Source organism: Theropithecus gelada, chromosome 17 (assembly GCF_003255815.1).
Source record: "Theropithecus gelada isolate Dixy chromosome 17, Tgel_1.0, whole genome shotgun sequence".
NCBI lineage: Eukaryota > Metazoa > Chordata > Mammalia > Primates > Cercopithecidae > Theropithecus > Theropithecus gelada.
The window spans coordinates 47,674,679-47,698,279 of NC_037685.1; the positions used below are offsets into that span (position 1 = coordinate 47,674,679).

Here is a 23,601-nt window from a genome sequence, read left to right on the forward strand (position 1 = left end):
TGCCTTAATGTAATACATACTTGCCTTTATCAATGGATCACTGAATAAATGTGTGAACAGTAGATGAGTGGTCACACCCCTTGAGACTGCTTCTTGCAGGAAATCATCCTGGAGATTTCCAAGAGAAACCTGGGCACATGCAAGGACTTCGTTAGCACTGGAAATAATTTGCATTTGGGATGTATTACTAAAATAAATCATGCACAAATTAAAGGGATTTCAACCAAAGGCAATATATTGTGAGCAACACCGTATTTAATGGTTGCTATGTGTCCCCCCAAAATTTGTGTGTTGCAAAGTTAATCGCTAGTGCAGCAAAATTGGGATGTGAGGCCTAATGAGGGATATTTAGGCCATGAGGGTTTCACCTTCATGAAAGGATTAATACAACTATAAAAAGAAATTGCAGGAATGTTTCTCTCTCCTGCTTTTCCGCCATGTGAGGATATAATGATCTTTCTCTCTGGAGGGGTGCAACATTTAATGGGGCATCTTGAAAGAAGAGAGACTAAGGCCTGCTGGCACTTTGATCTTAGACTTCCCAACCTCCAGAACTGTGAGCAATAAATTTCTGTTCATTATAAATTACCCAGTCTCAGATATTCTGTTATAGCCGCACAAATACAACTATGACAACTGTGTAAAAGGAAAGTTCCATAAAAGGAGACTGAGGAGGGGTGGACACAGGCAGAGGAGGATTATGAGGTTTGCTGAATGGAAATGAAAGAGGAGTGTTTCAGAAAAGAAACACAAGGAAAATTATATAGAAAACTGCAGTGATGACATATTATTTATTTTGTGGTATGAGAGCAGAACCATTTGGTTAATAGAAATCATAGTTGAATCACTAAAAGTAGTGACATATTAGACTTTTAAAATATTATATCTGAAATAGTTCACATGGTTCTCAGAGTTAGAGACATTTACTCATTGCAGTGTAGAGTATGCACCACTGGACTTAGGTATATATAATTCAAGTGGGGTATGCAAGTGCTGAGTTTCTGAGAGACTTTAACATTATAATTTCCTCTTTATTAAATTAAATCAATCATTTTTAGCTTCTCAACTAGGAAGGAATGAGTGCTGGCTCCAAACACTCATTGCTATATTTTAACTTTTTAAAGAGATACTTTGACTCTCAAGAAATTAATCTTGATAAATTTAGCCACACTGAAATACAACTATTTGAAGATTAAGTAAAGTCTATATTCAATAACTAATATTAATTCAAATTTGAGCTTAAATACATTTTCTTTGTTAGCCACTTAGTGTTTCCTTTTATACAGACACACATACTCTCTCTCTCTCTTTCTGAATAGTAGTCACCTTAACCTCTGATAACTTTGCTGATTATGAAATTCTTTTAATACTGGAGATGAGTTGTGATTGAAGGGCACACTCCGTCTGCTCACATTTTAAGTAATTTACCTAAAGCTGTTTTGTGAGGTTAAAACAGATGTTCCAGAGTAGAGTAATTGGAATGAGCCCTGGCCTGCTTAATTCAGTTTTGTGAAGTGCCTCGCTGATTTCTAATTGGAAGCACATAGGAAATATTGACTTTACGAAAGGAAAGAAATTCCCCAAGCAGGAGAAACTTCCTTATTTCACACATGAATGTTTATTTTTACAGGCCTGAAATAAAATGGAGTTAGTTTTATTGTTAAAGATTTTCTTGTAGGAAACATTTACTTTTATGACTTAAATGCTTTCCAGTTGAAGTTTTAGAGAACAGTAGTTTGTCAGGAGATTGCACGTGATTTTATTTGGAGTTCTAGAAAAAGCAAATCGAATTGAGTAATGCAACATTATTATTAGACTCTCTGATACTCTGACGTTTTTGCAAAGATATAAAAGCTTTAGCATTATTGCCATTCTTTCAAATTTGTGGAAAACGAAGATAATCTTAAGTAATTTTTGGCTTTCATTGTTTTTCTTTTCTTTTCTTTCTGAATTTCTCTTTCCTTTCCTCCTATCTACATTTTTCCCTACCTTACTCTATCTTTTACGTTTTTGTTCTTTCATTTTCTTTCTTCTTTCCTTCATTTCTGACAAATGATATAAAGGCAAGAAAATCCCTCGAATCTTTAATAAAAAGCAATACTGATTCTTGCAACTATGTTAATGTCCTGGGAACCTACAATATATATTTTATCTTTCAGATTTAAAGATAGCTTCTCTTTCTTTAGCAAACGATATATTTGGAAATCAAAATAACTTCTAAATATAAGCACCCTGCTATAACATGAATAAGTACTACTGAAATAATTTGTGCAAAACCAAACACTAATTTTGAATGGGCTTGTAGGAAATATAGCAATAGGGCATACTATTGAAAACCTAATTAAATTTGAAGTGAGAACACTGGCAAGAGCCATAATTATTTGGGGAGATCTCTTGGAATGCCTGGGCAAAAAGCTCAGCATGAATGAAAAATGCCACAGAAAATGTTACAAAAGCAAACACACAAACCCTACCGCAGATTGAAGAAACCATTGTCAGTCTAACAAGTAAAATAATGCACGAAATGAAAATGAAAGGCAAGGTTAGGAAAGGAGAAAGGATAATAAAAATACCAAAGAATCTCCAAAAAGCCTTAAAAATTAGAACCATTAAGTGAATTTATCAATTTTTTACAGTAGTGTTACAAGCATAACATAGATAGTAATATGTTTAACAAAGTGTGCAATATTTGTACACTTAACACTACAAAACATTGCAGTGACGATTGAAAACTCATGCAAATAGAGAGGTAAGCCACGCTCATTGATATGCAGTTGTCATTGAGACACTGAATATTGTTAAGGTATCTGGGAAGGCAGAATAGTGGCCCCCAATGATGTCCATGCCCTAATCCCCAGAACCTGTCAATATATTACAAGGCTAAATAAAGAACTTTGCCTTGTAACTAAGCTAAGGATCATAAGCTGGAAAGATTTTCCTGGATTCTCTAGATGGGCCTTTAGAAGCAGAGACTTGTTCTTGGCTGAGATAGAGGGGGCGTGACTGTGGAAAAATGGCCAGAGACATGCAATATTGCTGCTTTGAAGACGGTGGAAGGGGAGGGACCATTAATCAAAGAATGTGGGTGATTCCAAAACTGGAGAAGACAGAAACAAATTCTGCTTTATAACCAGAAGGGAACATGCTACCAGGGCCCTGATGTCAGCCCAGTGATACCTTTGTCAGACTTCTGACCTGTGCAATTGTAAGACAATACATTTTTATTGTTTAAGCCACAAACCTTGTGGTGATTTGTTAAGGCATATCAAACTAGTATAGTAGCTTCCTGTTTAAAACAATCCCAATTTAAAGCCTGACAGTCTTTTTTTTTATAGAAATTGGGAAATTCATCCTAAAAATTATGGAATGCAAAGTACCTATAATAAACAAAATGTTCTTGAAGGAATAAGACACAGACTTTTTTCAAGACTTACTCTAAGTCTTTCACTTGTAAGATTTCAAAACTTGCTATAAATCTATACACATAAAGTTGTTAGGTAATACAGCAAGGATAGACCAGTAGATAAATGAAACTTAAAATATAGTGGCTACAAATGAACATAACAAGTCAGTTGATTTCCTATGAAGGTCTCAAGGCAATTCAAAAAGAAAAAATGTTCTTCTCCACAAATGTTGCTGAAAAACAAATAGTGCTGGACCATCCAGGCCTTTACATGGCATTCACAAAAACTCACTTGAAATGGACCACAAATATAAAAGTTAAAATTATAAAACTTTCAGAAGAAACTATAGTATAATACTACCATGAACTTTGAGTAGATAAAAATAGGTACAGATATTGCACTTAAACAAAAGAAAAGAAATAAAAGTGTTTTTCTGCTCATCAAAAGACATTTTTAAGAGTATGACTAGGCAAGCCATAGAATGAGAGGAAATATGTGTAATACTAAAGTAGAAAAATTAAAAGAAACTGAATTTACAGTTTAAGTTTACACTAGAATGGGCCTGAAGTAGCACCTCCGCCCACCCACCCCAAGTAAGAGTTAAGAAAGAATATTAACTGCTCCTCTGTAAGGTCTGTGAAGCATTAACCATATCTCTCCCCCACATATTTTGTAAGTTCTGTAAGCTCCCATTTTTCTTGCTGTGCAACTGTAAGGTCACACAATCGATAAGCATGAGTTGCAAGACGTGTTTCCCAAAATATAAGCTGAGTCCTAAGAATATCACCTGATAATTAACTGCTTGGTACTTGCTTTCGTAAGCCAGCTTCCTGCATCATGTAATTCCCACCTCGAGGTGCATAAAAAGCATCCATTTTCTTTGTTTACTGCTCAGACTTTCAGGATGCATGTCTGCTGAGCCAGTGTACACCTAAAATATACCCTCCTGAACTCCACTTGGTCTCTCCAGTCTCTGATTTCCTGCTACAATACATATATCTGAAAAATGCATCCAGATCATATAAAAATGCAGATAGACTAATAATAGAAAGTTAAACAATGCAGTAATAAATGGACAAGAAATTCCTGAGTAGACAATTCACAAAAGATGGTCATTAAGCACATGAAAGCTTTTCAGTTCAATATCACCAGTCATCAGGGAAATGTAAATTAACCTACACTGAGATAGTACTTCAGTGGCTAACATTGTTTTACTATGACAATATCAGTGTTGGAGAGCATGTGGCAAAATTGCCAGTGAGGATAAAAAAATAGTAAAACCACTTGGTAAACTTTTCTGGCAATTTCTTATAAACTTAAATATATACTTACCAGATTACCCAGAATTCTGTTTTAGAATGTTCAAAAGAGAAAAATGAAAATCTACATTGACTAAGATGACATATGTCCATAGTAGCCTTATTCAAAGAGCCAGAAACAAATGGCTCAACTCTCAAGAAGAAAATGATGAACATATTGTAATGTAGTTGTACAATGGACTACAGCTCAACAGTGAAGATAGAAAGTGTCAGTGCATGCACAAGCGTGGACGAATCTCAAGAACGTTATGTTGGGCAAACATGTATATTTCTGTGTTTCATTGATGTGAAGTTTAAGAATAGACTAAACTAATCTGGGGTGCTGTAAATCACACTGTGTTTTCTTGTATGGGATGAAGATTAACCACAGTGGGGCAGGAGGGAACTGTTGGTGATGAGAAATGTTCTATATCTTATTTGTGGTGTTGATTACACAGGTACACACATTTGCCCAAGTTTTATAACTGTGCACTTATTGTTGCCCATTTTATTGCCCTTAAATTACTTTATTGTTTAAAAAAAGAATATTTGTAGAAATACAGCTAAGACAGCTTCAGTTTCCAGCACAACAATTGAGGTCTTTTAATTTTATGATTTGACTTCCATTGTTTTGGCTCCTCTGGCCTAGGAAAAAATAGTACCTACCAACATTTATCAATTGAGTATGAGCTAGTTTGTATTATAGAAACACACATTATTTCAGGACTTACTATTCTCTATAAATCAAAAGGACATCCAATGACCATTTTAAAATATTCAGAACAGAATCATAATTTTAAAAAATTACATTGTCTCTATCCCTATGTGAGACATAAAGAAACTGGTGGTAACTTTCATTTGATGAAAATGTACAGCCTTTGAGGTTGCATAGCAACCTTAGATGTCTATATTGTAAAAGACAAGTTTGAAAAATAATGTTACCACTTACAAAGTTTGTAAGACATTAATAAAACAGGCTGGGCTCGGTGGCTCATGCTTGTAATCTCAGCACTTTGGGAGACCAAGTCAGGCTGATCACTTGAGGTCAGGAGTTCAAGACCAGCCTGGCCAACATGATAAAACCCCACCTCTATTAAAAATATAAAAATTATCTGGGTGTGGTGGTGCAGGCTGGTAATCCCAGCTACTCCAGAGGCTGAGAGATGAGAATCACTTGAACCCAGGAGAAGGAGGTTGAGTGAGCCGAGATGGTGCCACTGCACTCCAGCCTGGACGAAAAAGTGAGATGTCTAAAAAAAAAAAAAAAGAGAGAGAGAGACAGAGAGATAGAGATTAATAAAACAAACACAGAATGTGTAAATGGGAATATAAAACATATAAAAGCCAAAGTGATAGACTGTTAAACAAAAGTACCATAGAAAGAATCAATAATACCTCAAATTGGTTCTTCTAAGGATTAATGAAATGAACCAAGTTTTGGAAATACTGTTCAGAAAGATGGAGAAGGCATGCACAAAGTGACTGATAGTGTGCCTGCAAAGCGAAACAGAACTACAAAAACAGCACAGCTATTAAAAAGGCAATAAAAGAAAAAGCACAATAAGAAGATATAACCAACAACATCATGCCAGCACATTTGGAAACTTAGACAAAACTGGCAAATCCCTAGAAGGTAATAACTTTAAAAAGTATTGTATAAAATCATACCAAGAAGAAATCCAGGAGAGTTCTGTTCCATTTTCAAAGCAATGTACCATTAAACCACAATAATCAATTCTTTTACACTCAAGAATTTAACAACAAGTAAATGCCTGATAATAAAATTATTAAGTAGAACGTAGAGCAACAGAAAGCCTTGTTAGGAGTAAGAGTGTCAGTCTGAGCAATCTCTTGGAGAAAAATATATTGGCACTATTTATCTCTTTGATACTGTCCAAACTGAGATCCCAGCAATTTCATTTTTAAGTACATATATCCTGGTGTATGTGTGCACTGAGAGATATAAATGAGACTACTTATGGGAACATTGTTTGTAAAAACAAATAAATGACTGCAAATGTCTTCAATATTCACTGGGAGAAAGGTGGATCAATTGTGATATATTTGTACAATACAATTCCATGCAGCCAAGGAAAAGAATGAAACTTGGTTAAACTCATCAACTCTGATGACTCAAAAATGCAATGGTAAGCCATGAAAACAGGCGTGGAAGAATCTATACAATAGGATTTCATTTCTATAAATGTCACAAACAAATTAAGCAATATGTTGCTTGGGGATACTTCCATATATGTGTGCTAAGCATATAGAGAAGATATTAATGGTTAGCCCAAAAGTCATGATAGTGGCCAACTCTGGGAAATAGAGAGAGGCATAGTTTTGGGGAGAAACTCACGAAGATATCATTTAAAAAAAATGTTGAGTACATATTTTTAAAAGTTGAGTACACTGAAATTTATTTCATTCTTGCCTTTTCCATAGCACATGTATATTATAAATACCCTTTATATGTGTGATATATTATAATAATTTTTAAAATTACATTAATTTCTCAAGTTACTTAACTCTTATAACTTGAGATTGCATTTTTCTAATGGTCCAATGTGACTTTAGGTTCATACTGCCCACGCTGCTGTCACAGAGGAACAATACCAACAAGTTAGACTTCAATGAATTGTTCAATTAAAACAGAACAAAACGCTGTGCCATATAATTCCTCACCTAAGGAGTATAGCTTAAGTACTTTCAGGTTATATTATGGCTTATAGTCTACACTGTCCTTTTGTGCTTTGTTGTATTTTGCCTTTCATGTTTTAAAGTTTCAGGGTAGTGATTCATTCAGTGCAACTTACTTTAAAATATATTTTTACTGTTATGTAACTAGTTTCTCATCCTACAAATGCACATAATATGAACCTAAAAGTTTTAAAATGTCCTTTTCAAATCTTCAGTGGTTAAATCCTTATTGGATAAATCATTTTTGTTCTGAATCCAGAAAGGGCTGCAATAGTTTGAATATCTGACATCTTCACAAAAGGCATTGGGAAAGGTACTTTCCTGGGACTGTCCCAGGAAGGACTTCTGAGTGGGAAAGCTGATGCCGTCTCATTCCAGCTGCCAGTTGGACAACACAGTGTGTAACTTACTGATGAATCCTTAGCATCTGCCATGGTGGTTCCCATTTCAATTATCTTTAATATTTCAGGCAAACCTGGTGAAACTTCTTTTGATGCATCAGGCAAACCCACACCTTGTGAACTGTAATGAGGAGAAGCCGTCAGGTAGGTTAGGAGCATCCTGGGACCATTGAGCAGGTACTGTTTCCTTCCTTTCATATCGGGGTATCCATCTATCTTCAGCACAGCTACAAAGTGAGAGCAGGACAAGCCTGTGAAGCTGTGTAACAACAAGCCTAGTTCAAGCACAATTGATCATCGCCTGTGCTCGGCTCCATTCCAAGAGGCTATTCACAGTTTAATCTACACTGTACCATTGTACTTGGTTGTGTTTTGCCTTTCATGTTTTAAACTTTCAGGATAGTGATTCATTCAGTGTAACTTACTTTAAAATACATTTTTACTGTTATTTCATCCTAATATCTCATCCTACCAAATACATGCTTATCTGTTAAGGTATTTTTGAAAAATAATAGCGTTATTATCTGTGCAGATATTTAAACTACAAGAAAAATACACAGGCTGACATTCTCATGCAAATTTCAAACTTTGAAAATCTTGACTTAATGTTACTTATTTTTTAATAAATATATTTTTGAAGATTTCTAAAATTATTTTAGTCACTGCCCTTTTGTATATTCATATACTTATTTAATAAATGGATGCTACATTAATTTTGTAACTTTTCAAATTTAACAGAAAGTTACTAATCATAATGATTTTGCAATAGTAAAAAGAGTTCTGAATAACAAAGAGAAAAATCTAGCATAAGTAATACCACATCAAAATTTTGAAGGCAGTAACTGATCTGAATAACTTAATGAATCTATTATTGTTCTTGCTATACCTCTGCTAACTTAAATGTACTTTACTTTTGAGATTTGTCATTTGATATACTCTTAGGAGTATGAATTTCTAATAAATCTCCAGTTAAAGCCAGAAGAAGGGATTTTTCTCTGTTTGTTATTTATTGGAATTAAGTATCATTATTTAATGTTTATTACTTCATCTTCTCTGCTAAACTGAAGATTTACCAAACCGAAATTTAAGACAGCTTAATAGTCACAAACTTCAGAATCAAGCTAATATTACTTACAGTCTAGTAATTTTAACATTAACTATATTAGTATGCTAATGATAAATATCAAAAGAGCAAATAGAAATTTTTAGGTATTTTTAAAAAATATGTTTACTATGAATAAAAGTCACGTCCTCTGTTAACTCTAATCTGGGTCTAACAGTAGCTCACGTTTTTAAAGTTTGTATTCCTGGCTTATTTCCCAGACAAGGGAGGATATGACTGACTTTTGACTGCATGGACTCCCGTGGCATACTCTCACCATTTAGGTCTAGTGTCATTTCAAACAGATGTCCAGGCACGGTGGTTGACAATCTTAGGAATGGAGGCAATGAATGAACTTCCGGTCTAGATTCAGCACTGGTCATCTCAGCACAGTGTATGAGGACTCTCTCAGGCAACTTTTACCATATTGCTCATGCAAAGTTGACTAGCAACCTAGTACCTTATTCATGGCCTACTGGCAATACAGGGCGCAGTGCTGGGCCCATAATAGATCCTCAGTAAAGATTTGCTAGTTGAATGAAAATACTTTTATCACATGCAAAAAGCAAAGAGTTATAATGCAGTGAGAGGTTTCAACTAAAGCAGATATGCCAATAATCCAGGCAGCAAGAAGATAAAACTAGATAAAACCAGATACAAGAATAGAGCACAGAACAGTAAACCAGAAACCTGTGCTATAACTGGGCAAATGAAAGTCGTCATCAGTATTATAATTTATTACTGTTATTTTATGTTTCTTGAATTTGGAATGGATTCATAAAAAAATATCGGGGGAGGGAAACAATTTGTTAGGTGGGACAGAAATGTAATCTCGCAAAGTAAGAAAGCTGAACACCCACCTACTTTTTACATGTATATAATATAATCTGAGGCAAACAATGACAAATCTTTACATAATATCTTCTTGTGGCAGCTACATTACTGTGACCAGCCCAGAAGGCCACATAACTCTCATTTATAGATATAGGTGGTCACACAGTCCGGTCCTGATGATTGAGAAGCAGCAGCTGCCTCCAGTAGATTCTTAATTGATATGAATGTTGATTTTTTCCTCATGCTCTATATCAGTTTCTAGATCAGTAATTGTTGTTAGTATAAACTTGACTGATACATATATATGTTGCTACCCAAACGTGTTGAGATGTTACTGTTATGTGTAATTTGTAAGGGAATATATTTATTTATATTTGCAATTGATAAAGGTAAAAATATTATGGCTCGAGAGCAGACCCCTTGTGTAAATAATACAACTGAGTATTTACTTGTACAACTACCCATTTAGTAGAATGTTTATAGAAAGCCAGTTACATGCTTTATAATCCAGTCGATGGGAAAGTGTAACTCTTTCTGTAATTTTGGTTCATAGTCACCAAGATGCAGGACAAGTTTTACTGAGAATGAAATGACATTAAGTTTGTGCCAGCTTATTCTCAATGATTTTTTATTTTACATATCCCTCATCCAGTGTATACTATTTTCATATTTTATTTCATTTATAATTAAATATGTCACTGATGTAAAACAAAAAAGTGTTTTAAAGTGACAGTACTTCAATTTTATCCCAGCAATAAACTTTTAAGGTTTTTTGTTTTGAGTCATACATTGATAAATTTTTATCATTTTAAGCATATCGGAATTATTGAAAGTAAATAGATTTATGTACTATCACCACCCATCATTTTTCTGATTTTCTTATTTTTTTTCTTGTAGATATTGCTGCATCTGAGTTTATTGAGGAAATGCTGCTGAAAGCCGAAATTGCCTGGGAAGAAAAAATGAAAGAGCCTTTATCTGTTTCTACCTTAGCACAAGAAGAGCCCTATGAAGAGATCATGCATGATCTCCCCGTGCTGTCAAGTAAGCTGTAAGTGTCTTCCTGCTCATTCTCATGTGCCATCTTCTCTACCTGCTGGTCATTTCAGAGCCAATATTAAGTCTGACTCTCAGCAAAAATGAGTTAGAACAATTAAAATGGTTTATCAATGTATGTACCAAAGAACACTTGTTAAACATAATTTTGAGTTTAAGAAAAAAACATAATGATGAGTTAAACATAATTTTATAAAAACCCTCTGATTTAAAAACAATGTTACTATATCAGTTATAAAATCAATTTCGTGTACCATGAGACCAAATAATATTTTAAACACATTCCAAGATTTTAGCTAAACTGATAATGAGGTTTCCAGTGATTATCATTATGGCTAACTTTCCTGAAAGAGAAAATACTGATATGTGTTTTTTTCTCTCATAAGCATAAAACAAATTATTTATTGTTGTGTATGTTATCTCCTAAAATAACTTTCCTGTTGCATTGAAAATATCAAATGGATCGACATCATTTTCAAGGTCTGAAAACGTGACACAAAGTGTGAATAACAAATAACATTCGAATTAATGTTAAATTTATTGAAGAATAAGTGTTCATTTAACTTGTAGAATGATGCTTATGTTTCTGGAGTTTTTCTTTGCCAGCATATGGATATATAAACACAGGTTTTATGTATATAACTTAGGTATGCTTACATGTTCATTCATTTTTAAATATTTGTTCGGAATCTACTGACTGTGGTGCTTGGAATATATAACAAAACAGATAGCAAACATTGTCAGGTAGAGATGGACTGTGAGTATCTAAATCAATAAGTAAATCTCTATGAATAAATAACATTGCATGTAATCTGTGGGACCTTGTTTAAAAGTCTGTGACATCATTTTAAAGACCTTCAAAAACAGCAATCGGGTAAAGCAATTGTGTGTTCAGAGCAATATTATAAAAAATTGATAGTACCTACAAAATTACTGAAAGATAAATTATTAAACATTGGAAAGCTTGTTACCTCCAGAATGCTACTGCTAAAATATGCATTAAAATAAGTAAGACAAAGATGGAAAGCTTTATGAAGGGTTTTAACATGATATAAAAGTTCATTTAAAACCATAGAAATATCCATGGTGAAAATGTACAAAAAGCAAATATATGAAAATCTGGATATTCTAATGCAACCCCTCTAAAACAGATCTCTATGAATTTATATATTCATATTCTTCAGAGGTGGTGTTGTGGTTACTGGAAAGAGCTCTGCCTTATGACTAATACTTAGTCTGAATAGTTAAAGACGTTGATGCCCAACTTTCAAAAACAAATAGAGCAAGTAGACAAAATATCAACAAGGGAATAGAAGACTTAAATAACACTATAAACCAGTCGGATCTAACAAACACGGTTAGAGCACTTCATCCAGAAATTGTGGAATACATATTCTTTTCAATTGCGCATGGAACATTCTTTTCCAAAATCAGAAATGAAAGAGGAATATTACTCCTGAATTTACAGAAACAAAAATAATTAGAAGGAAATACTATTAACAATTGTGCACCAAAATATTAGATAACCTAGATGAAATTGGCAAATTCCAAGAAAACACCAAGAAGCAGAACTAAAGAAAAAAAGAGAACATTGGAATAGACCTACAGCAAGTAGAGATTGAATTCGTCACCAAAAACTTCTCACAAAGGAAAGCTAATGTCCACATGGATTCAAGGCTGAATTCTTCCAATTGTTTAAAGAATTAACACCGATCCGCCACAAACACTTTCAAAAACAGAAGAGCAGGGAATTGTTCTTGACTCATTCTATTGGGTCAGAATTACCCAGATACAAAAATCAAATAAAAATGTCAGATAAAAAGAAAACAACAACCTTATGAATATAGCTTTAAGACACCTAAATAAAACACCAGCAAATCAAGTTCAGCCACATATAAAAAGGATTTCACAATATGTCTTTGTGAGATTTATGACAAGAAAGCAAGGCTGAGCGTTCAAAAATCAGAAAATATGGTGTATCATGTTAATAGAATAAAGAACAAAATCAAATGATTATCTCAACATATGTAGAAAAAGCATTTGACAAAGCCCAATACACTTTTATGAGGAAAAAGTAAATAAACTAAGAATGGCAGGAAATTTTCTCAACCTGATAAAGGGCAAGTACCAAAAAATAAAAAAAGGAAACAAAACAAAAGCAAAACAGAGCTAACGTTGTACTCAATGGTAACTGATCACTTACCCCATAAGATGAGGACAAAGGCAAGAGTGTCTGCTGTCACCAGCTCTGTTCAACATTGTATTGGTGGTTTTTGCTAGAGCAACCTAGCAAGAAAATAAATAAATACATAAATAAAAAGTATCCAAACTGGAAATGAAGAAGTAAAACTATCTCTATATTCAGATGACATAATCTTTATATAGAAAATTCTAAGGAATTTATTTAAAAATCCTATTTGAACTAAGAATATAGTTCAGGAGGATGGCAATACCCATGATCAAGACACAGAAACAATCAGTATTTCTATACACAGCAATTCGTAATTCAAAAATGAGATTAAAAACATGCTTACCCAGTAGGGGAGGAAAAAAGGAAAAATTAAAAACAATTTAGTTTACAACAACATAAGAAAAACAAAATACAAGAAAATTTAAGAAAAGAACTGCAAATTTTTACACTGAAAACTACAAAACATCACTGAAAGAAATTAAAGAGCCTAAATATATGGAAAGAAATATTACATTCATGGATTGGAAGACTTAATATTGTTAACACAATCTCTATAAAATATTAGATGAATTTTTGCAAAAATTGATAGGCCGATTTTTTAAATCACATAACAGTTCAAGGACCCAGAATTCCTAAAATGGTAATGTGCAAAACGAACAAAGTTGGAGAACTCACACAACCCTATTTCAAACCTTACTTAGAATCTGTAATAACTAAGACATTGTGATACTGGCATAGGATATAAATATATCAACAGAATAGAACTGAGAATCCAAAAAGAACCCCTTACATTTCTGGTTAACATATTTTTGCAAAGAGTACCAAGATGATTCTATGGGAAAGAATAGCCTTTTACAATAAACAGCACTGAGACAACTGGATATTCACATGCAAAATAATGAGTTGGACCTGTACTTTATAACATACATACAAATCAACTCAAAATGGATCATTGACCTAATGTAAGAGATAAAACTATAAAACTCTCTTTAAAAAATGTAAGTCTTTCTGACCTTAGATGAGGCAACGGTTTCTTAGACATGACACCAAAAGATAAGCAATAAAAGCAAAAATAGATAAACTCAAGATTTTAGTGGTTTCAAATACAGTAATAAGGAAGTTAAAAAAAAACACAGTGGGAGAAAATTTCTTCAGTGGTATATCTAACAAAATGTAAAAGGATGCCTACAACTCAAAGACAACTCCCTTAAAAATGGGCAATGCATTTGAATATATGTTTCTTCAAAGAAGATACAATCTTAGCCCATAAGCACACACAAAAATCCTCCACATTATTAGGAAAATCCAAATGGAAACCACCATGAGATACCACTTTATACTTCCTAGAATGGCCATTAATAAAAAACAACAAAATAAAGGCAAATCGGTGTTGGCAAGGATGCGGAGGAACTGTCACTCTCATATGGTGGTAGTGGGAATGTCAAATGGTGAGGCAGTGATGAAAAAAATTTGGCAGTTCTCGGAAAGTTAAACATAGATTTACCGCATGGCCCATAAATTCTTCTCCTAGGTACATTGTTTATCTCCCAGATGATGAAAATATATGTCTACACAAAAACCTGTACATAAATATTCATAGGAGTTTTATATATAAGAGCAATAAAAAATGGGGGTACAACTGTCCATGACTTCACCATGTATTCCGTCATCTGAATCATGGCTGCTCACTTTTCTTCATCAATTTTAATCCCAACTTCCTATTCCTTTGCATTCTAAAGGTGATTTGTTTCTTTTCCTTTTTCCCAGAATATGTTTTGCTACAATTGCAAGAAAGAATGGAATAGTTCATTCTTTTTTTTCTGTTATCGCAGGATACAAGTCAAATTTCTGCTTTACAATCAACTCACATTTATTGTTTCGGTGAGCATTTTGTGCAGTACATCATGATTTAGTAAGGTTAAGGACATCACTTCCACTATGCCCTGCTGTCAGTAAACACTGCCTGTCTTTACACATTTGATGAATTGGAAATTCCTATGCTATTGGATTCTCCCATATTTCACGTTTTCTAAAGCGTCTCCTATCCAATCATCATTCCTAAGTTTTCCCCATGTTGCCTGACTTTCAAGTGCGTGTCTAAAAATGCACAGCTTTAATTCCAAAGACCCTTCCACCTGTAACATTCTGTATCTGTAAGGCCAGATCCCTGTAGGCCTACTTTGTCTTCTTTCCATACTCGACTGCTCTTCACTCTGCTCCTCTGTTCCTTCTGACCGGGCGCCTCCTCTCTGTGTTGCCTTTCTGTCCTTAGATGTATTCAAGTGCCTCACTTGCTGTTATTGCCACTGATGAAACAGCTGCTGCTGAATATGCCCTTTGGTGTCTGCGCATGGATGTGCTCACCCAGGGTGGTAATCACTGAGCAGTTTGGATATGTGCCAACTTGCATTTCTAATATTGTTCATTTCTAAATAAGTTCATGGAGCCCTTGGGGGAAAAGCCCACAGAAATTCTGCATGTTGCCTACGTGGCGTAGTTCATTGATGAAAGGGGTTTTTTAACTTATTATTCGTAATAATAACAACAACAATTTTGACAACTGATATTTTTTACTACAGTTACCAGGTGTTGAATCTTGAGCAAACTTGTTTGGGTAATTTCATTTAACTCTCAAAACAACACCTGGATGCATGTCCTTTTACTAAACCGTTTGATACACACCTAGCTGAGGCTGGGAGCTTCAAGAACATGACTCATGCCAAACGTGTGCTAAATCTGTTATTGTTTCAGTGAGGAGGTATTTTTATTTGTAATTCCAAAGCTTATCGTTTGGCTGTAGAAAGGAAATTGATAGTGCCTAAACTCCCTCTCTGAGTGTTCCTGGTGAGGTCCAGTGGTGTGGTGCTTAGGGGCAGAGACTCCAGAGCCACTGTCCAGCTTCAGATCCTGGCTCTGCTGTTTACTGGCTCTATGACCTTGAGCAATTCACTCAACCTCTTTGTGACATTTTTACTCAAGTGCAAAATGTGGGTGTTGTTTTGTAAAGAATCTGGCTAATTTTTGTCCTTGGTTTCTGGGAGGGAACCAAATCCTTGGAATTTCCCATGGAATAAGAGTGTCTTTGTTACTCATGAGCCCCGTGGATCACATCTGAGTTTATCCTACCAGGTGAGATGACTTAGGGTAAGGGTCTAGTCATGCCAGAAAAAACAACAGTGTGATTAAAGACCAATCATGTGATTAAAACCAGCCCGACCTCCAGGAGGAGCAGGACAGGCTTGAGATGGGAGTTCAAACATGTGGCCAGTGATGGCATCACTGATGCCCATGCAACGAGACACCAGTAAAAACTGTGGACATTGAAGCTCCACAGAGACTCCGATTTGGTGAGCACATCGGTAGGCTGGAGTTTGATGTGCCCTGCATCCTTGGGAAGGGGTCTCAGAAGCTCTGCATTTGGGACCCTCTCAGACCTTTTCATACTTTTTGTTTGCCAGGATTGTCCTAATTTGTATCCTTTATAATAAAGCTGTATTACTACTTTGCTGAGTTTTGTGAGCCATTCTAGTAGATTGTGAAACCTGGGGAGCTTGTGAGAATCCCAAAATTTGTAGCTGGTTGCTCAAAAGTTCAAATGATCTAGGGACCCCCAGACTTTTGGCTGGAATCTAAAATGGGGGCAGTCTTGCTGAGGACTGTGCCCTTAACCTGTAGGCCCTTGACTGTTAGCATAATTGTACTGCAAGACCTCAGAGTTTGATGATGATAGTAATCATAACTATATCATAGGGTTGTTCTTCATAACTGAGTTAATACTCTAAAGCATTTAGAGCAATATCTGCCTCATTGTAAGTACTAAATAACTACTTAAGAAATGACCAAAAAAAGATGTTCCTCACTGATCTTTGAACTGTCAGCAAAAGCATCTAAAGAAGAAAGGCCTTGTAGCTATAGGCTGAGACAGAAATAGTAGTAGGCCTTCCACTGGGTGCTTTTAAACTGATTATAACCATATGGAGAAAATCTTATTTTCTAAGCAGCTGGAAAGAAAATCCAGTATCAGTAAAGACCAGCTTTGATTGGGTGTGAATCCTCTGATGAGGTTGTGTGGGGGCTGGGTCTCCAGAGATTCTGAGTCATCTGTCACCTGGGATACAGAGGAAATGCCGCTTTCCTAGGGATGAGGAAAGACTATGAGGAGGGGACCTGAGCAGGACCGAGGGCCACAGGAAAAGGGACTTCTTGGAGTTGCTCCCAGGGTGACTTCAGCCAAGTGGCTACTGGGGAGGAGAAATACCCCATGGGGATTTTTGAATGAAACAATATGTAATGCAATATGCCCCGTTTGACCTTAATAAACAGGTAAGACTCACAATAGATTTGGAGGAAGGTCTTAAAAATGTCCGATATTAATATTAATCTTTGGATCTTTATCTTATTTCAAAGAAGCAGAAAAAAACAAAAGGTTCATGAATTTTCTTTTTTTTTTTTTTTTTTTTTTTGAGAAGGAGTCTGGCTGTGTCGCCCGGGCTGGAGTGCAGTGGCCGGATCTCAGCTCACTGCAAGCTCCGCCTTCTGGGTTTACACCATTCTCCTGCCTCAGCCTCCTGAGTAGCTGGGATTACAGGCGCCCGCCACCTCACCCGGCTAGTTTTTTGTATTTTTTAGTAGAGACGAGGTTTCACCGTGTTAGCCAGGATGGTCTCGATCTCCTGACCTCGTGATCCGCCCGTCTCGGCCTCCCAAAGTGCTGGGATTACAGGCTTGAGCCACCGCGCCCGGCCGGTTCATGAATTTTCTACAGTGAACAATTTATGTAGCTGTGTTTCTAGGATTAACATTGAGAACTTTCTCTTCAGTCCATTATTTTAAGTGCCAAAATAACCAAATCACATATGCCATATCTTTACATCTGTTTCTGTTAGTAATAATATTTGTATTGCAAATTCAAATTTAGCTGGACCTGTTTCCCATGTCTGGTGCCTTCACAGCGTCTTCAAATGGTGGAAGAGGGACGCAGTGATCTGGGGACAGTTTTATCCAGGCTTTAATCCTCCTGAGGGTTCCAACCCTCATGACTTAGTTACTTCCTAAAGCCCTACTTCTTAATGCTATCACTTTTGAGGATTAGGTTTCAATATATAAATGTAGGGGCCACACAAACTTTCAGACCATACCAGCCACTGTCCTGGCCACTAAAACACACAGCAGAAGTACACCAGGCATGGAGTTGCCAGGTAAAATGCAAGAAATGCAGCTAAATTTGAATTTGCAATCACAAATTTATTATTCATAATTGTCAAAGATTTTTTATTTGCCATATCCAGCAAGTGTTTAACAGGATAGGGCTGCAAGGAATGTTGTTAATCTCTTGATTTAAAAGGATAGATTTCTCTGGTAAGCATCACTGTTTCTTTCCTTCTGTTGCCTTCCTTCTTGGCACGGAAGTGTGTGACCTGGTAATGCCGAATAATCTTGCAACCAAAAAATGAAAGTTACTTTCTTTTTTTCAGACAGAGTTTCATTCTTGGTGCCCAGGCTGGCATGTGCCAGGGCGCAATCTTGGCTCACTGCAACCTCTGCTTCCTGGGTTCAAGCGATTCTCCTGCCTCACCCTCCCAAGTAGCTGGGATTACAGGCGCCCACCACCACACCCAGCTAATTTTTGTAGTTTTACTAGAGACGGGATTTCACTACCTTGGCCAGGCTGGTCTCGAACTCCTGACCTCAGGTGATCCACCCACCTTGGCATTTCAAAGTGCTGGGATTACAGGTGTGAGTCACCATGCCAGGATGAAAGTTACTTTCTAACAACAGAGCAGGAAGCTAGAACAAATCAAAGCCCCAGAAGATCTGGAGAAAGTTACCATCCCTGGGCTTCTTATTTCTGCTTTTCTAGTTATGTGAGAAAAATCAATGTCCATTTCTTTAAGATACTATGCTTAGTTTCTGATGTGGGCAGCCTAAAGGAATATTGACTGGTGCTACAGCTGCTATAACCTTGGGGTGTCATGCCCTTGGGGTATCTTGCTTCTTGTGCCAAAGTTTTAGAACTCCAAAGATTTAGAAGTTGTGCAAATGATACTACTTTGACTTTCCAGTGTGTTTCAATGTTCCATATGGATTTTTTTTTTTTTTTTGAGACAGTGTCTTGCTCTGTTGCCCAGGCTGGAGTGCAATTGTACAATCTCGGCTCACTGCAACCTCCGCCTCCTGGGCTCAAGCAATTCTCCTGCCTCAGCCTCCTGAGTAGCTGCGATTATAAGTGTGCATCACCGTGCCCAGCTAGTTTTTGTATTTTTAGTAGAGATGAGGTTTCACCATGTTGGCCAGGCTGGTTTTGAACTCCTGACTTCAGGTGATCCACCCACCTCGGCCTCCCAAAGTGCTGGGATTACAGGCGTGAGCCACTGTGCCGGGCCCCGTATGGATTTGTATGTCCTGAACACCTCCTTTTCACAAGCAGAATAAATTTCTCATAACTAGAGTGGCGATATGTGCCCATTTGGTCCAGTCTGGTGTCTGCTTGTTTCCCCAGCATGATGATGAATAAAGCCCTCTTTCAGTATTAAAATGTCCCAGTTGTCACCTTAAGTTCTACTTTGCAGAATCAGAAAACTGTGGCATAAAATTTCTTGTGTGGTTTCACTTCGTATTAATATATTAAAGAATATTAATTGAAGGGGTGGCCTGCCCCCTCCACACCTGTGGGCCTTTCTCGTTAGGTGGAACGAGAGACTTGAGAAAAGAAATGAGACACAGAGACAAAGTATAGAGAAAGAAAAAGTGGGCCCAGGGGACGGGCGCTCAGCATGCAGAGGACCCACGCCCGCGCCGGTCTCTGAGTTCCCTCAGTATTTATTGATCATTATCTTTACCATTTTAGCAAAAGGGAAGTGGCAGGGTAATAGGATCATCCTAGGGAGAAGGTCAGCGGTAAGTCATATGAATAAAGATCTCTGTGACATGAATAAGTTTAAGGAAAAGTGCTGTGCCTTGATATGCATATGCAAACATCTCCATAAACCTTTTTAGTGCATAAAGAGCAGCATTGCCGCTGGCGCGTCCCACCTTCAGCCCTAAGGCGGTTTTCTCCTTTCTCAGTAAACAGAACATACAATCCGGTTTTACACCGAGATGTTCCATTGCCCAGGGATGAGCTGGAGACAGATGCTTTTCTCTATCTCAACTGCTGAGAGGTCTTCTTTCCTCTTATACTAGTCCTCCTCAGCACAGACCCTTCACGGGTGTCAGGCTGGGGGACGATCAGGTCTTTCCCTTCCCACGAGGCCATATTTCAGACTACCACATGGGGAGAAACCTTGGACAATACCTAGCTTTCCTAGGCAGAGGTCCCTGCGATCTTTGGCAGTGTATGTGTCCCTGGGTACTTGAGATTAAGAGAATGGTGATGACTTTTCACAAGCATACTGCCTTCAGGCACTTGTTTAACAAAGCACACCCTGCACAGCCCAAAATCCGTTAAACCTTGAGTCACCACAGCACATGTCTCTTGCAAGGACAAGGTTGGGGGTAGGGTCACAGATTAACAGCATCTCAAATACAGAACAAAATGGAGTCTCTTATGTCTACTTCTTTCTATATAGACATAGTAACAGCCTGGTCTCTTTCTTTTCCCCACAATTAATGCATAGTATTTAAGCAATTTAAGCAATAATACATCATATTTGTATATTGTCTTTTAGATTACAAATGACTTATATCAAATAACTCATTTGATATGTATGTATAATTTTTTTATTTAGTAATCTATAAAACATCAAGCCTTTTTAATCAAATATCACAACTACATTGTTAAATTCTACAGAATGTGTTTACAAAGTATTGATAAACCTGTCAACGAGTTCCCTAATTATTTTCTCTTAGGTATTCTGAAGTCCAGTCGTGCACAAAGAGAAATGCCATCGAATACAGGGACAGAATGGTCCATTCAGGGAGCATTCCTAGCAAAGCTAACACTTGAAACTCTCAGAATCTTCCTTCATAGATACATACAAGTACTAAATTATACTTAATTTACAGATTTTCCCTTAAACGAGCTATTAAAATTTTTTTGCATATATCTATTGAGAGCTGTCAAGATTAATATGTCTTAAAAACAGTATAAACTCCAGTTCAGCCAATGGCACATTGAAAGTTTTATTTGCTTTTTAGACACAGGTAATATTTTACCATAATGGTCTTTAAATTGTAAAAAAAAATTCTTTCAAAAATTAATTTTTAGAAGGACCAAATATACAGCAATTAATTCAAATCTCTTCAAGAACTCTTTCATTTAATATTAATCCTTAGGTCTTTATAGAAGCAGAAAAACAAAAATTTAATTGAATTTTCTACGGTGAACAATTTATGTAGCTATGTTTGTAGGAGTAACATTAAGAACTGTCTATTCAGTTATTTTAAGCACCAAAATAACCAAGTCACATATGCCATATCTTTACAAAATCTGTTTGTGTTATTATTATTATTTTTTTTGGTTATTTTTGTTGTTGGCCTCATATATCTCAATATATTCAATTGTATTTCATCTCTATGATTTTCTAAAATTACTTTAGTTACAATGGGTGATAATTGTTGCCTTTGTTGGTTTCATTTTATTACATTCCTGTTTCCATTTTCAGAAATAAAATCCTATTTCCTATAGGCACATTTTCTCTGCATGAAGTTACTTTTATGTTTGTCAAAATAAGTAAGTCTGGCATAAATCCAGTAGAGTTCAGAAATTGGTTGTCTGCTGGTATATTCTCATCTAATTTTTTTTCACAGTCAGAGTTAAATCTATCTCTACTGTATTAATCTAAGCTACCCTTGGATGGTACTGAATTTCTTTTTTTAAATGTTTATGGGATCTGTCTTACCCATAGAAAATATACTATCTCGTTTCTTTTTTTCCTCACCAAATAAAACTTCTATTACTAATAATTTCTTTTTTATAATCAGAATAAGAATTTCTTGTTGAAGAAAATTTGGAAACTGCAGAAAAACATATAGAAGCATGAAAAAAATCGCTCATTTGCTTCAAAGAAAAGTTGCACCAGAGAAGTTATACAGGAAAGAAAGACTTTACTAAAAACTATTGCACTAAGGGAGAATGATTGAACTCAATTCAACTGAACAAAAAATGGGAGAGTTTCTAAGTGCTGGGATGAGCTAGCAGGAAAGTACTGTAGCACTTTAGGGAGGAGTTTGGTCAAGGTGACTAAGCCATGGGCATTTGCTCATTGTCCTTTATCAAAGTTAGGCTCCTGTGCTCCACAACAACTATGTGGCTATGTTCTTCCCTGTTTAGACTTCAAAGGGATGACTCCCAGGTCATAAAGACATCCCTGGGTTGTAAAACTGGCCAGAGGCTGGGAGAAGATATACATCTCAAAGAGGGAGAGAAAAGATTTGCAGTTCAGTTTTCTAAAGTCATTGCTCCAAGAAAAGGGAGTTCGGAGGATTAGAGATAGTCCAAAATTTAGCTGAGAGAAGAGGGTTAAGGCCTTCTGGGTCACTATTCCACCTTCTTGATGAAATTACTATTAACTTGGAATTTTTCCTTTTACCCTTTATATGTTTCCTCTTTTATTCAGTCTTGCACTATATATATATATGATCACATCTTAGTTTTAAACATAATCTGATAAATATTTTTCCAATCAATAAACATCTAATGAGTATTAAGAAAATACCAATTATTAAAATTTTTTAAACAACATTTTATTATATGTGTCATTAAATTCTACAAATACATAGTAAGCGAAAATTTAAATATATCGAAGTCAAATTGTCTGAATGCTATTATTAATCACAATGATTATAGATAAAATGTTTTATTTTAAAAGAAAGATCCCTAAACAATTGTTCTATGGAAATTTATAATATTGTATGCCATCAGCCTAGGTATACAATTTGCACTTTTCTTGTAGAAAATAAGTGCATGACTAATTAATATACTGCCTTTCAAAACAATTGTATTACTTAGAATTGTTTTTTTTCTTATATGAATAAAAGAGTGATATGGTTTAGAGGTGTCCCCACCCAAATCTCATCTTGAATTATAGTTTCCATAATCCCCACATGTCCTGGGAGAGACCTGGTGGGAGGTAATTGAATCATGAGGGCGGATTCCCCCATGCTGTTCTCTTGATAGTGAACTCATTCTCACAAGATCTGATGGTTTTATAAGCATCTGGCATTTCCCCTGCTGGCACTCATTCTCTCTCCTGTCAACTTGTGAAGAGATGCCTTCTGCAATTATTGTAATTTTCCTGAAGCCTCCTCAGCCATGTGGAACTGTGAATCAATTAAACCTCTTTCCTTTATAAAGTACCCAGTCTCAGGTGTGTCCTTGTAGCAGCATGAGAACAGACTAATACAGTAAATATGTGCTGGGAGTGGGGTGCTGCTGTAAAGATGCCCGAAAGTGTGGAAGCAACTTTGGAACTGGGTGACAGGCAGAGGCTGGAACAGTTTGAAGGGCTGAGAAGAAAACAGGAAGATGTGGGAACATTTGGAACTTCTGAGAGACTTGTTGAATGGCTTTGACCAAAATGCTGATAGTGTTATGGACAATGAAGTCCAGGCTGAGGTGGTCTCAGATGGAGATGAGGAACTTGCTGGGAACTGGAGCAAAGGTGACACTTGCTATGCT

At 36.1% G+C, this 23,601-nt stretch overlaps 1 protein-coding gene across 3 annotated transcripts in view; it reads left to right on the forward strand.

Annotated features, from left to right (window-relative positions):
• The window catches only part of MYO16 (myosin XVI), a 702,327-nt gene that overhangs the window by 305,215 nt on the left and 373,511 nt on the right, over positions 1-23,601 (forward strand). For all 3 annotated transcript variants that reach the window (XM_025364355.1, XM_025364354.1, XM_025364353.1), the window contains exons 8-9: positions 7,869-7,944; positions 10,634-10,787. In XM_025364355.1, coding sequence (XP_025220140.1) covers positions 7,869-7,944; positions 10,634-10,787 — 230 coding nt within the window. The remainder of the gene's footprint in view (positions 1-7,868; positions 7,945-10,633; positions 10,788-23,601) is intronic.